This window comes from Opisthorchis viverrini, assembly GCF_000715545.1.
Source record: "Opisthorchis viverrini unplaced genomic scaffold opera_v5_149, whole genome shotgun sequence".
Lineage (NCBI taxonomy): Eukaryota > Metazoa > Platyhelminthes > Trematoda > Opisthorchiida > Opisthorchiidae > Opisthorchis > Opisthorchis viverrini.
Window position 1 is genome coordinate 919865 of NW_008751804.1, and position 16606 is coordinate 936470.

General features: G+C 43.7%; 1 protein-coding gene across 1 annotated transcript; it reads left to right on the top strand.

The window, feature by feature from the left end:
- Window positions 1-7630: 7630 nt before the first annotated feature.
- Window positions 7631-16606, top strand: T265_14148 (hypothetical protein; the record flags this gene model as incomplete). Its single annotated transcript, XM_009172217.1, has 5 exons — window positions 7631-7769; window positions 11054-11201; window positions 11479-11594; window positions 13264-13708; window positions 16061-16606. Coding segments are annotated over 5 exons (1392 nt in total), but the record flags the coding sequence as incomplete, so codon positions are not given.

Consider the following 16606-nt stretch of genomic DNA (forward strand, 5'->3'; position numbering starts at 1 on the left):
TGGAGAAAAGGATCGTACATCTCGCGGAAAGTAGGAATCACGGTCGGAATGCAATTCAGAACAAAAGCAGATATAGACAAGGTTAGTTACTGAAAGCCGGAAATAAGTGGACACTGCAAAGGGGTTTCATACAGAAACTTTTCGGTTGACCCTCTACTGAAAAGGGAGAGACAAACTGGGAGCAAAGGGAAGGTGCAACATGAATTTACCACCCCAGTCCAACGTTAATTATGTCAATCATTGTGGGAGGAATATTGCTTCCTGTACAGCGTTCGAATGGCCTGCAGTCAGCTCTTTTAAAATCCCCTCAACTTGAAATAAGCAGGCACGACTATTTTCGTCCCTGAGATTGGATTACACTGCGTCTGTAATGCGTTTTCATCTTCGTTACTTTCTATCGCAGCTCGGAATCTGGACCCTTGAAGCAGATATTAAAATTTGGATCTCGAAGTACTGAGGGTACATTGCAGTATGTGCTGGAAATGTATCAATTAACTGCGAGTTTTCCCTTATTGAGATCTGGTGGCCTCCGGAAGTTCATCTCGTCCTCATATGGATATCGTCTTTCCTCATCCAATGGGCACCATACCACCACTGGTGATCTCGTTTATAAAAGTCCGAACCGGAATGTGGTGTTGTACGCGAAGTCCTTCTCATTATTTTCCAGTTCTTGCGTCCTACTTTTCCAACCATTTATAGCGATGAAGTTGTCAAACCCGGGGCTGCTTCTGGTCGCTGTGTTATCAAGCGTCAGTTTCGCAGTTACAACACCTCTTCTACTTCATATAATAACAAGGAGTCATGTTTCTGAACTCTACTTCGACAAGAATACGGGAGTGTTCACTGCATTTACCAGAGGAATACTACTTAATAGGAAGCGGATCGATTTCACTGCGGACGAAGTCACTTGTATTGAAGGTTCTGTTTCTATGGCTAACATCAGCGTCAGAGGTGTCCCACTTTTTGTTTCTGAGACGGACTTCGAAGACCGAACACTTTACAAGAAGCTCATGGGCTTTGATAAACCACTGAAATTGCGGTAGTAGTCTCATGTACTTTAATCTTCGTGAGTAAAGTGATTAGAATGCTTCGCTGGTTTTGTTTCCCATGCTCGTTTGTCCAGCCGAGTCGCCAATGGTACCTGTATGTTGGTTGGGTCAGTGTTTTTCATCGCAGTCAATTCACGGATCTGGGCCATGTGCATAACTTAGGTCAAGAACCGCATGGTGTTGAGTTTGAATGTGGAATCTGTATCTAGGTGTTAGGTGGTGTGTCACTTTGTGGTTACCTGATAAGCACAGGCAGAGTGAAGTGCACAATGAAATTTTTAATTCCCAAGTCTGGGACCACCTCGAGATTGAAATTTAGAAACGGTCACTCAGTTACTCGCAAGTAGTCTGGTCGTGAAGAATCCAGTGCTCAGGCCAATCCGTGCTGAACTATAGAAATCAATCATTAACAGCCCGCCTTAGAAACATGTCAGCAAACTTGTGTCGCTGATTTAATGTAGATTTACTTCGGAGCTCCAGATCATACCACAAAATTTAGTTCACTATGCGTTGTTTTTGTAGCACCCGTGAACCGTATATTTAAGGAGTCTTTGGCCACTGGCAGTGAAAAATGAAACCCAAGAGAAGGGTGGTTATGTGTTAAAGATGAAAGGAAGAAAAGAAACTTAGAGACTCAAGATTGATGAGTGAATGGTCGCCCTGCGTTTTGGAGATCGTTCATTTTAGTGAACATCTACAACAACCTGTTAGGTGTTTTTACTTTCCCATCATGGAAAACGATATACAGCAAGATGATGCTTCTTGCCCGCTTTGCAGCGTGCTAAACTGTGATCTTCGGCCCCATCCCTGATGGTATGAGAAAGACACGAACATGTGCAGTATATGACCGAATTAGCTCTAGCTATAGTATTAAACATAGAAAACGTTCAACCTATTATTTCCCCCTACCTACAGGGTCCGTGGTTCGCATACATAGAACAAGAAACCTGCATGTACGTCCTTTTGGAACTTGACTGGTACATCCACTTCGCCAAAGACCGCGGAGGTTGATGAACACTGCTCGAGCCTTGAAAACACTAGTTTATCTGACGCCACTTGTACGAATTTGTCCACCAGATCCAACGTGGCTCCGTTGAGGGTGCTTGGTTTGACCAATTGGTACCATTGCAATTCTTTAAGAAGATGCTTGAATCAATATGTCGAGGACACATTGAGGCTATACGTGGAATCGCAAAGCTGCATTGTATCATCCGCGTATTCTGGATCACAAAGTGGTCCTCGGTAAAACCCCATCACCAGGATAGATCCTTGAGTAAAGCAAACATGAATGAAAGTATAAGGTAGCCTTGACGAACCCCACGCGGCATCGGAAAGAATGGCGATTGCTTGTCATAAACCCACAGGGTGCTACTAAATTTGTTCATATTCCATCCCACCCTAGACGGCTTATAAACCGATTATATCGACATCATGAAAGGCATCTATTGCGTTAAGAAATTAAGCGAATTCAATAATGCTAGTTCCTGTTCACCTGGGAATCAGAGCTTTACATTATTTTGGTCAGCGACTTTATGAGTGGTTGTATCCGTTCCGACGCGCCACTGCATGTAAGTAATTTCTCGGGAATTCGTTTTGGTGAGGTATTGCCCAAAGTATCCCGTGAATCATTCAAAGAATTTGTGATGTTGCTTCATTAGTTCGTTCTTTTGTTGCTAAGTCTTGGGTACATTAATTTCTCGTTCAATTGTTTGCATTAGCTGAACTAGCTTTTGTGAATTCCCAGCGGCATGTTTAGGCTCCATTTTAACCACAATGAACCAAGAAAATTCAGTGACCTTCCCCCATACAAGTTCCTTAGTCATCGATGATTAAAGGCAAGTAGTCAATCCGGCTTTCGCACATACCACTCATGATTCACATCCATAGGGCCGAAAGTTTTCAGACTTTGCCATTCTACTGGCCACCGGAAAATGTAGCACGACTATTCAGGTTTATGCATTTATTATCTAATCCGATTGGCTGAAGTTTAGCAACTAGATTGTTTTTGGTAGTGTGAGGATAGTTGGGAATTCACAGTCGAGAATTCGTCCTGGTACTGAAGCCAGTGTATCCCGAAAGGCTCGGGAGCATTGTACAGCTGTTTCATTCTTACTTGGAATCATCAACAATGTTCACTTCACGGAACTCTGGGCAGTCTCTCCAGTATCTGATCAGCAGTACGATTAACTCGCACTTTCCACACCTAGGATCCTCACGGAAGAGATCACTTCTTAAAGTTGACCAGTTCGTTTTGGTCTTCCCATGGTGACAACCTGTCTTCAAGTAGGGAAAATACCTGTGACTGGCAGATCTCCAAACAATTATCTGTAGAAGTTGTAAAACTGGAATATTATGTCGATTTTGAGGGATAAACCATCCGAACCTGTCCCTAGTAATGCGTATCAAGTCATAAAATAAGATCACGAAGGTCAGCATAATACACTAGCCGCCAGAAACGCACACAAGTCACTCACTACTGGAACGCGCATGCAAATGGGTCGCACATTCTTGCTGGGATTCAACCGTTTATCTGGCCGATTACTTGCTTACAATAAACCGTCGAAAAATGAAAACACTGGCCTTGCTCGGTCTTCGAAGCAGGGTACGCACGAGAATTGTTAGGCGCTAGATTGACACAGCGGTTTCAATCTATGTTATGGTGTCTTTTCTGAAGTTGGATCGGCCATTGAAAATTAATATTCGACCAGCAGCTATCGCTCTCCCAGTTCTGCGCGTGAAAGTCGTGATCACCTACACGAATGGTTCCCCAAATTCATCGAATACCTATGACTTGAGGTAATTTGATCAGAGGCCTTGTTTTTTCTAATGTCCAACTTGCGTGTGGACTGCGTTTTCGTGGGAGCTAACCAAGCAGCATGGGAGCTACGGCATACAGCGCGGTGGTATCAGTATTCTTGATGCCTTGTGGAACCAACCGAACTGGTTTTCTAAATGTTCGTCGCAAACCATTACTTTTGATGGTGAACAAATCATACAGTTTCCAGTGGACGATGCAACCCGTAAAGGCCGAACCGCTATGCTGTCTTACGGGATGTTGGAATGTGCACAAACTGTTTCATCTCACAGTTCTTTATAATACTCCGGTAGTTGTTTCTGTTCTCATGGATGTTCCAGAGGTAGTCCTGAGGAACGGAGTTTCGATCAGAAATGTGAAATCACCCAAGGCCTACCATCACGTCATCGTGGCTGTTTTTGTCCAGTTATTGATAGTGTGCAGCCAGAGGCGTCTCTGACGGTTTGTCGCCTAACGGGATTATTTGTTTCGCCGTGCGACTCAAAGTTGTGTGGTGTCATCGAACAAGCGTTTTGTGCTCATATTGGATGCCCCCAAACTTTTTTTCCACTTTTTCATGTACGTGTTCAGCGTGACTATATACAAAGGCTCGGGCAACCTGACAGTATTTCTGCTCTTGTACCTTCTTCCGTTGGCATGGCAGCTAGACACCAAATGGGTGTCTCAGCTGAACTCTGTTATTATTTTTGTACGAAAAAAGGATGTTTTGAGGAAGAATTCTGCTCCATTGGTAACATCGAAAAAGTATCTTTTATTTTCATCAACTATTGTATTTTGTACCTAGTTTTTCAAATATATTCTCCATATAATCTAGCTCTGACGAGCATTTTGGTTGGATTACAAGTCCGAATAATAGTGATGACATATGACTTGATCATTTAGAACAGCCATAATGAAATGTGACATCCTCATATAATTCCGAACCACACTAGACTACCTAACTAACAGTTAAATTAGGTGGATACGGATTTACTGCACAGTTTGTGCGCTACAGGAATTAATTCATCATAATAAATGTTTTCAAGGCAGCGCTCGCTGGACTGTATGCCGCTTGTGTAACGGTGGATACTACTGATGAAGCATGCGGGTAGTCTGTGGTTGGTGTCCAAGTTCCGCTCCCACATCTGATGGAAAGTGTAGTTTATTACGAAAACTGTGGGACTGTTTTGCAGTGTTTTTTACTATTGTGTACTATTCAGTAAATTTCCGGGGAAGTTCAAGAGGACGCGTGAGAATATTCAGTTTTTAAAGACTATGTGCATATGAGATGTTTACTCTCCTCCCTACTTACCTGTAACTGCTTAGTTCATGTTTGCTAATAAATGATTTCTCAGCGAAGGGCTTTCCTCCTTTCTCTGACAGCTTCACACTTAACGGACTAAAACCGAAAATTTCGGTATAGGCCGAACTTTGGAAATTTCAGTTTATTTATATGGTAGTTCGTGCACTCAACACCTAACTTGCCGCAGTAAACTTTGGGGGAATTTTTGATGGAAAGTTAGTTAGTTTCCGAAGCAACCAACGAAAGATTCCTCTTCCCCTGGCAAATGTGCATCAATAGCTGAGACATGACGTTTATTCGAAATGTCTTTGTACCGTAAATGGATGCAAGGTAATTATCCTGACCTATGTCTTCTGGCGGCTTTCCATAAGACGACTTTAAGCGTTGTCGTTGTGGATCGGACGTTTTTATTGATTCTTATTATCGAATCCGTGTAGCTTCTGTTTATCTCTACTCATATCCAAGAAAAGTTTGGCGTCAGATTGGTTACGCCATGAAAAGTCCACGGAATGGATTTTCCAGAACGTTCTGTGTATCTTGCTGGCAGCTGCCGCACTGACTTTTCCGTATATTCATCATAGAATCACCAACTGAAGTTCCAGGCATTCACTAATAAGGAGTCTTCATCGGTATAAATTCTTACCAGGACGAAATTCGAAGATACTGTGCTGTTAATTAGTGCCGGTGTTATGATCGTGTGGGCGAGATGGCCCAAGTAGTTAGAGCGCGAATTTACTGACCGGAAGGTCCCTGGTTCGAATCCCACCTCCGCCTCTCGACTTCCCCTGTCTAGGCTTGGGCAACCTGGCAGCATCCCAGCCCTCGTGCTTCCTTCGGGTGGCATGGCAGCTAGGCACCGGAAGTGCTACAGCTGAAAGCTACTTTTTTTTATGATCGTGTTTGATGAATAAGTCTCACCCATTGATCCAACGCGGAAATGCGATGTGCTGTAGATTCTGAGGAGTGCTGTTTTTAACTTCAACATATTCCGGCACCTAGTACCACGGACTATTCATCTGTGCTGGAAAGGAGTTTGGAAAACGTCCAAGTGTGTCATGTAGTGAATCAAGTTAGAGCTGATTACTCATGATCTTTGGCCGGTGTGTCTTCTTCAGAATACTGGAAGTTATGTCAATGTAGCAGATTTGACTGGTTTGTTCAGGTGCCTAAGTACGTTTAGGTTTCCCCTCGTTTTCGCCCTCCGATCTTATTCCTTAAGGTTTATAATCAGCACAAAGCCTTCAGTTGTTTACACACCCCGCTTAGCATCGCCCGCCTGTTGTGCGTCGGGACCGGTCGGCGTAATTCAGCGTTACCGCGGTTGCCAGCCCACTATATTTCCTCATACTGCAGTCCATACAGGACCCAGACACGAGAACCATAACCACCAAGTGCATTGGGCGAGTGATCTCTTTACCGAGGTTGGTATCTAGTTTTTTCCAATAGATGCTATATTTGGCTGGTTTCCTCCTGAGTGGCCTTCATATCACGAACTCCTTTGTCAACAATGACTCGCACCTTAACTCCAGAGTTCTTTCAAGCTTGCAAGAGGGGAACATGATGAGGTACGGAGATAAAGGAGATTAAAACTCTTTTCATTAGCTAGGTAATCGTTGATAATATGAGACAGGCGTCACACAAATACCCGAGACAGAACGAGGGAACGCAGCTTATATGTCAAAACGTTAAGAAAACTGGCACCTTCGGATTGTTTCTTATCGGCTGGAGTCGGTTCAGTTGCGTGCGACTTGCAAAGTGATCTAGGTAGGATGAATGTATGTTTACAAAAATGGAAGAGGTCGCACGTTTGTTAAAGCGTGCAACAAAAGCAAATTTGAGCTCACCTCAGGTGCAGAAGATCGACACTCAACGAAGGTGAGAGGTTTACGAGTCAATTATCTGGGTTTCTAGGACATTGGAACTATAAGTAACTAGTCGATTGAATAAACTAAGTAATTTGATTCGTTTTTGTCGACTTCTCGCCGATGGCTTTGCCTCGTTTGAATACATCAGGTGGATTAATTCTTGAATTTCGGTCAGCCTTTTTCTTACGTGACTACCGGTTCATATGAAATTTACCTTCTGAAATTACACCGATATCGGGTTTTTGGCAACTTTGGATCAGTCGTTGCTCGTAACATACACCTCAAAACTCTGGCACCCTCACTGACCTCAGCGACTACTTTTGCTCTACCCGTTCGGTTGAAGAAGTCGCTTGAGTCTCACAAAAGCCCGAACTGGGTTCAGAGTTTACACCACCGTGTGAAAAGCATCGATTTACTCCACTCATGTAGAATTGTTGAACTTCCATGGCTGCACTTAACCGATGCCCCGTAAAACAGATACTAGGCTGTTGACAATTTTGGATTAGTCCTCCCATAGTCCTCATGAAGTTTGAATTTTCGATTTCAGAGAACAGGGGCAAACCACAGTTTCATTTCAGCCATGGTGTTTCATTTTTAACAACGTACCGTTCATATTTCAGAAGTATCTGGCGCCCCTATCGCAGTTTTGGGTTGGAATTCCAGGGACTATACGATTACTACGCAAGAGCGCCCGACTTTATTCAGACTCATCTTTTGTCGTTAGAAATGAATTAAAGAAAAGAGCTCCTGGGCATAATGTGAGTTGATTACTTTTGCTGCTTTCCACTACCGTCATCGACAAGTGTACTAGTCTTTGTTTGGGAATATTTAGCGTCTCTTAATTTTATTTGACTTGGTTTGAAATAGTTCAGAGGTTAAGGCGCAAGATTCTGACTGGGTAAGTTTAAGTCGATTGTCCCCATGTAGGCTCTGGCAGGCTCGATCTTCTGCAGTCGAACGGTGATGATGTGATGCGTGAACTCAAATGATCTAGTTTCGCCACATATTCTCCGTAACATTCATCTTGCCAACCCCATAAACACAAGTATTAATTGATATTGACCAACTTAAGGCTTCTCATACGGCCCTCTTGAAAGGTTGTTTTTTTGTCCGGCTTTACTAAACGTTTCGCTTTTACTCAAGTTATGGCAAACGAGGTCAAGAAAAGCTTTATGAACCCTAGGGGGGATTTTCAGCACACAGATCTCTTGCATTGTCCTTAGTCTCATTTCAAACCCAATAGACATTGACCGACATAAAGACGTCAGGAATGAGGAAACGAATCGAGCCGTTGTCACTGGCGATTTACCATCAAACTGCCATCAAAGGACCGTATAAGATGAAACGGAGTTATGACAGGTTTCAGTGCGCGCAAACAACACTTCAAACTGAGGCCGTTTTCCTCTTCAGAAGTGGAAATGGCTTGAAGCAAAACGAAGTGTTTGTTAAGTTCCCGATATTGCTGTTTAGAATCGTTGATAATATTAGGTCGTTATGATTACGAATGCCCCTACATCTGCTTCACCAGTCTGTTGAGACTCGTTTTCTAAATTAAGCTGTGCTTCAAAACTGCAACCGGTAAAGCATATCATATCATATCATATATCATATTAGCGAAATACACTCATTCACAAACTAGTTTGGTTTTGCGAGAGACTTACCTGGAACCCAGCTGAATCTCTCGTTTATGGTGTTTTCAAACAACTGTGCTGCACTAGGCCGCCTCATGTTTCACTTGGTACAATATTCGAGATCTCTCGATACATGCATATTCGTAATGCACTACCCATAAGGTTGCTGAAAATTCGTTGACAGCCCACGACCGGTTTCGCCCTGCTTCGGGCTCGTCAGGTAGGCGCATACTCACATTACACGGAAGAATCGAGGGTGTGAATGCAGCTAACATATATTCAAGAAAAGAATTGAGTTAGCATAAATCCCCAAACTACATCAGCGTCAGTAGTGTAGGAAGTCGAGTTCTGGCCATTTGTGCTTGTAACTTGTATCTGTTCGGGGGATTGTCTTTGGGTCAACGGGGGCAGATGCCGTTCAGTTCCCTGTGCAAACAGCTTCAGCACCGCACCTCTGCCGGTGCTCCCAAACACCACGAGACTGTTTGAAAATAGGTTTTTTAACCTCTTGGTTGCTCTTAAGTAAAACCGTAACAGAACGAACCAGATTTGCAACAGCATTCAGCATAGAGCGCCGCTCGGTAAGCAAATCGTTTTAATTATTCGGTTAGGGTTATTACTGTTTTGAATATTCTCTTGAGAATAGAGCTGTAAACTATGGGTTGGAACTTAGTGGTTACTGTGCTTGGTGCTATCCCTACCATCCTCCAAATATGGACAACTGCCCCAGTAGAGAGACGGGTTGAAGAAGGTGACCACTAGTTTGGCGGCAATTTGGCGCGTTCCTAGGGTAACCCAGTTGAGTCAAGGTTCTTGAGTGGTTCAACCTAGACTCCTCACCTGTTGTACCGACCATATGGTTACTCTCTTGATGGGTACTAGCCACAATGAGTGATTGGGGACATCAATAAGTTCTCATTTAAGCTTATTCACATTAGTGGCTTGCGGTGAATATAATGATGTTATCCCATAGTTGCTTCAAAACATTCCACACCACGGTGTTTGCACACAAATTTTATCCAGATGTTTGTCCCTTCTCAACCTATACCGGTCATGTGCACCATCTCTTCTACCGGACCTACCTGAGAAACGGATACGAAAAGCTACCGATTCTTAGTTTGTTTCCACGGGGCAACGCAGATGCAGACAAGAGTTGTGATGGCTGATCAAGTGTTCACAATGTATGAAAGGTCCATTACCGTAGAAGGTATTCCATCCCACAGTTCGTTAATATGCTATGCTGAGAAGCCTTTTGTTCAAGCACCTGATGACACTGTGAAACAGCTCTGATTTTTTTACAGAATAAATCTTGGTAGAGGACCCGGATCCAATAGTCGAAGGACCTGAATGGGACAAATTTGTGTGTAGAAAATGTGTTGTTGTTGACGAATATACATTATAGGTGAGCGTCAAGCCTTGTAGAGGTCACCGATATTAACAAACTGAGCAAATGTATGGCGAAAGCACCTAAACCTAGTGTGACTCACGGCAAGTGTTTGAAAGGCTCATACACATGTTATCAATGCATTTGAAAAGGGTGTGAAAAAGACTAACTTACTGGTAGCGGCGTCCGATGAAATTTGTTGTTTTGGAAGAACAGCAGAGTGATAGTCATTTCAGAGCATAAGTTTACATCCCACCACCAGACAGTTGATGGTTCTTGAGGAAGAATGATGCAGTGGACTTGAAGAATACCAAGTTACGGCCTCTCCTCTCTTGTCACGATAGCTGACTGAACGATGCATTCAATCACCTACCTGAATGATTCCGTTACTCCCAAGTCACTATTTAGACATCAAGCCGGTGCTACTTTCCACGTCCATGGTGGTTACGAATGACGCGTTTTTCACCAAGGGGCAACAAAAATATGGATTTTTACAATTTTTACTTGACCTTGGAGGCAATTAGTGACATACACGACACAAACTCACTTGCGCGACAAATTGGACTTAACGCGAGACTTAACAGGCACCCAGCTGAACCTTCCTTTTATGATAGTCTTCAACTGCACAAAGGTCGCGTCATGTTTCAGTTTGAGGTATCACAATGTGGTTTCTTGGAGGAAGACTACTCATAAAGTTGCAAATGTGTGTATGTCGCAAATTTCATACAACCTAGATTCAAATAGAACAGGAGGTTGACGGAAACTCGGGGACTATGTCTCCCTGATGAAACCCGACCTGGACCGAAGCGGTCGTGGGTTATCGAAAAGTTTTCAGTAACCTAATGAGTGGTGTTCTTTCAAGAAAACTGGTGACAGTTTCCTTTCAGAACAGAACATAAAATGCACTGTACTTTTGTGAAATAGTCTCGGTATAAGGCACGATTAATTTTCATTTAACGAAGGAATCTCGAAAACGTGACCTGTCTCTATGCCTGTCGAAAGAGTTTTTCCGTTTCTAACCTTCCAGCCACGTGCCTTCGTGAATTTACGCCGGATCGTCGTTGAGGCTGGTAACGGTGGAGATGGTTGCATTGCTTTTGAACGACTGTTCTGTAATCCGAATGGTGGGCCAAGTGGCGGTGACGGTGGAAATGGAGGTCACATTATACTGCAAGGCAAGTTCGTTTTCGAAAGTCACGTAGGAATACGCACTCGTCTGATCTCAGGCATCATTGTGCCATGTTTACTCCATGATAACGCATGCGTTAGTGTACTCTGGCTTTCGGTCAAGGGGTCTTTGATTCGATCTGTCCCGGGCTTCTTGGTTGGTTCTATCAAGACTTGGGTCGCATACCAGTATCTCGCCCCTTGTGTTTTTTTTTCAAATCGCACAGGATCTATCTAGCGAAAAAGAGATGGGAGCTGAACGATGTGCATTCTTCCTACTTACAGCTAGCCAACATGTAACCGATTTGTCCCATATTCCGTCCATTATTCGGGGCGAAAACGGAGCAAGTGGTTATCCGAGCAAGTGTAATGGAGCAAACGGTGCACATACATACATACAGGTGAGTTGCGGAACTTGGTGTTGAAGTAGTGTGGGTTGGGTTTGATGCATCGTGGCTCTTGTCTATTTTGTGGATACAAATGTTCTTAGAAGACAACTTTTGATAGCAACAGTAGATCTTGTAAAACTCTGATTGCCTATTAGCAACATAGTTTACAGCCTTCTGCATGGTACTTTGTATGCAGTAACCTGTTCCATATTACGAGTTCAACTGTGTGAGTAGACGGATATATTTTAATATGAGCCAAGGAAAAAACAGTCACAGTTAGAGTCGATTCTAATGGAGCATACTGCGACCAATGACCCATGCCACACCTATACACTTTAATTTCACGTGTGCTTTACCTCACAGACTGATGACAGTATGTGACGGACGAATTCAACGAATGCGTTTCATAGGTCAGAATTGCGTTTACCAATCTGTTCCACTTTCGACTTCAAAAAGTCTCCTCACTGCGTGTTTCAGACTAAAGTGCGAGTTGTATTGTTCTATGCCACTATTACCTCAGAACTCATGCTGGAATCGGTTGGAACCAGCGAATTTGCGATGTTGTAGGCAGGAAACGGGTCTTTAATGAAGCATACTGCACTTCACTCAAAAAATGCATCCAGCCCTACAAGCTAAGCTGACAGCCATATGTTGTGCATGCAGAGTTACCCCCTGGCGAAAAGCGCTGTCTTCTGTGTCCACTTCGGAAAGGCAGAATGGGATGAAGGATATTACGGAAGTTTGGGTGACGTTGATGCTAGTCTTCTTTCAGGATGGAGTCCACATAACCCTCCCTGCACTTGACCTGAGACAACGAACGATATAGTGATTAAGTGATATCAGCGGAGTTCATTTTGTCACTTTCTGTTCAGGTTGTCTGGTCGATTGTTAGAGGTGTAGTCCCTGGGTCCCTCTCCCTGTTTTCTTTTTTTCTTTCTCACATAAGGCTTTATTCAAATAAACAGACATGATTGTGCGGTAGTGGTCGCTGTCAATGGTGACTATAGTGATGATGACGGATTGATGGCCGATGACTGAGTCCCACGTGATTCCCGCACCAAACCAGACGTCCAGATAGTTCGGTAACCTTAGTGGCGTTGATTTAACTTACTCCCAAGTAGAGGTGGATTCGCAGAGTTAACCTTTGTATGCGGCGCGAACGAAGTGACAAACACTGGAATCAGCTTAGCACCTGTCCACTGCAGCGCGTTAAACTTACTTAAAATACACTTGTGATTTGCTATCTTTATCTTCTGGTTCACACGGTGTGTAGTTTGGTTCCAAATTCACCAAGTTTCCTTCTCCTCCACCTGAACCTTACGTTACAGATCCCAGTAGTCCTTTTAACATTATGGTTTCTACAGCTGTTCTCCGAAAACACGTTCTTTGATGATATTCAAAGATATGAAAAATTTAGCTAGCAGTTGAAGGAATGTCTGGCAGCAGGGAGTCAAACGCAGTTTTTGTGAAGACCACGGGGTTTACTTCTCATTCGGTGGTCAGAGAGAGAGGTCGGTGGCATGAAGAGAATCAGTGTTCTAGGTTTTGCATACCTAGGATTACAAATAATATGTGCGTATTCCAAAACCTTTTAATTCAGACAACGTTAATCATCTTCAAAATTTGTGTTGTTCTCCTTATTTCCATTGTCACGTGATCTCAATCACATTGCTATTTTCAGGTGCCTTTAGGGACACAAGTTTATCAACTTTCCGAATCCAAAAATGATACTGAAGATTACCCGGATCGACAGCCTACGTTAATAAACTTCCTAAGTACAGACACCGCTGTTTGTATCGTCGCTCGCGGTGGCGCTGGTGGCAAGGGGAACGCTTTTTTAACCTCTTCAGCCAGTGAAACAGACACACGGTTATCATCGAACCGCAATCCTCCGTTGCGTGTAGCAGAACGTGGTGCTCGAGGTGACCATCGTCGATTGTTGCTGAGAATGTCCGAATTAGCTCAATTAGGACTTGTTGGTGCACCAAATGCAGGGAAGTCCAGTCTACTCAGACGGCTCACTAGAGCACGACCTAAGGTAGCTCCCTACCCTTTCACAACCCTGGAGCCACAGATGGGCGTTCTAACTAACCACACAGTTCAAGACAATCAGCCGCGTTTTACAAGTGAGTTCCACACAGAGTTCCGTTCTTACTTATCGCTCTCGAGGGTATGAAGCAAACTTCGACTTTGGAAGAACCGCTTTATGCAGGTATTGTACGTCAATCCCTAGAGGTGGAACCACTTCTTTGGCAGGCATAAATCAGCCCCTTAGGGGCCTTGTTTGCAGGCATTGTACCCTAGGTCGTGACTTGTTGAGACCTCTCCAAGGTTGCAAATTTTCTTCGAACTGGGCTGTCTCAGAAATGTTCCGCCAAAGTTTACAGCGTGCGTATAGTTCTGCTTTTGATGGTTCGTCGAGGCCATTGGTTCGCAACACGAATTCGCTGATGGTATGTTAATACGCACGATTTTCTAATGGCGTGAGGGGCTATACGTAGGAATTTGATTTTTACTCATGCCTATATCAACTAAAAAAAGTTTTCAGCAACCTTGTGAGTAGTTTCCATTGTGAGAGTACTTAAACTTACTACCACAAGCGCACTCACCATTCGGGTCTTTACCACGTTACACGTTTATTTTCGACTATGCGAGCTTCGAATGAGGTCTGATTTGTTAATAGCTCCATTTGGTTCTCCAGATTCCTGGCTTGTTCACCAAACCAATCCACGACAGGATAATATATCCATTATCGACAACAGTAGTTAGCCATAAGCGTCTCTCCTGGGACCCCTCAAACTGTTTATAGCTCGCAAAGTTTCATCCAAGGTGTTGTTGAAACTCGTGAGGCTTCCTCCATCCAGTGGCATATTATGTATTTTCTATTATGTAAACTGTACTCTACCGTGAGTCTCCCGTTGTACCCAGCGACCCTGAACGTTTCCTCTGCATTTCAACCGAGCAGTCGATCCAAGAGACCCGATTTTACGTGACTAAATTTCGCCAACTGCACTAAGCCTCTTGATGAATGCGTCAAGGTTCACATTCGAGCTAGATTTACGCAGATATCCATACACAAGTGGTATTATGCTTCAACGTGTCTTTTAGAGTTCCTCTACGACTAACGAACTCTGTTTGCTATTGGGTGAAGACACTGGCAACCCAACAGTCGTTTTATGACTGCACTATAATGTGTGTTACGGTTGATTAAGGTGAAAATACGCACCATACGATTGCACACATCCCCATAACCAAGTACATTTGTCAGTTTCGGCATCAGAGACTTTCGAGTATAATACTATGTTTATCTTCTGACTCTATTCCACATTCCAGGTCCTTAATTATTCAAGAATATTTATACAGCAGATCCATCGTCCCCGTTGGTGTTTCAATGAAAATTGTCTGTTTGAGCCTTGAGATGGATTTGTGGAGTAATATCAGCTTCTTGCAATTTTCAGTACCCTTAAACGTGACAGAAATTTCGTCTCCACTTATAGTATTGGTTAGGGTAGAACTTTTATTCGTACAAACAAAGTTACCAGCACACTTGTGAGCAACCTGCCCTTCCTCGTCGCCTTCGGAGACGGTGGCTAAACAGGAAGAGTTGGTCGCTAGATCCACAACATTCTTATTTATCGCTTGAACACCAAATTCAAGCAGATAATTGATTTCAGACTACGACAGTGTGAACAGGGACTAAAGTGGATCCCAAACGAGAGGTTTGGTTAAGTCCCACCTCTTAGTTTACAAGTTGACACAAACGTCCAATTCGATTTGTAAGTAGTATGATGAGCTGCAGGAATGCCCCATAGTTTTGCCCCAGGCATCGTCGTGGTTAATACTGTTTGAAGCGAATTCGCTGGGATCTTTTAAAGCCTCAATTCGACTGATATGAGGTCCCATAAAGATTAGAAGCCAGAATATGAGCGCCAACTATAATTTACTTCTGTCAATGTGTCCATACAGGAACAAATAGATTCCTCTCAATTGTTTTCCTCAGACTATCGTTTGAATTTACTAATATTCTATCTAGCTACCTTTAAATAGCAGTTTGATGGTTATTTTATTGACATCCTCGTTGTTTTGTGTGCGAGAGGGTAGTGGCGTTCTCGTTTTCATTGCCCAATTTCCGATGAAAATCCAGCAGATTCCATTGTATTTTCTGTTTTTGCTCTGAGAATACTATTTCGCCCACGACCCGAGACAGACAGTGCGGCCCACATCCGGAAGTCCCGTGCTCTGTGTAGAAAACTCTAACTTTAGGAATGTCCAGTCTATGGACCAGGTGGTTAGAGCGCTAATTTACTGACTGGAAGGTCCGTAGTTCGAACCCGACCTCTGCATCTCGACTTCCCCTGTCTAGGCTTGGGCGACCTGGCAGTATCCCAGCCCTCGTGTGACAAGGCAGCTAGGCACCGACAGGGTGCTGCAGCTGAACGACTTAATTTTTTTATTTCAGTCGGATCTAGTTCGTACAGGCGGTCATGTTTGTGCGCTCACCCATGTCACTTTTCTCTTCTCCATAGTTGCCGATCTTCCTGGATTGATTCGCGGTGCCGCAGAGTATGACGCTGGTCTGGGTGCCAAATTTCTCAGCCTGGTTGCCGATTGTCGTCTACTTATGTTGGTCGTTGATATCGGGACTATCTGGAAAGAAAACGGTCTGGAGAGCCGTGACGACTGGCGCCATGAGCTGCATACTGAAGTCTTGAACCAATTGTTGATGTTACGGCACGAACTTGTGACATTTGATAGGAACCTTGGTGATACCGAACGGTGTATGGTTGTTGGCACCAAATTGGACCTTATTTTATCACATCCGCTGAACACAAATCCAGACAATGTTTGTCTGGGTCGTGACGTCACGCACCAGCTAAACAAGGTGGTTGGTGAAGCGGCCACTGACTCCGGAGTTTTGACTGAAGCGAACGAGGGCAACGTTGTGATTGTTTCGGCCAGGCGAGGTGATAATATACATATTCTCATGCACAGATTGAACTTACTAGCTGAGCCTCGAAAGGATT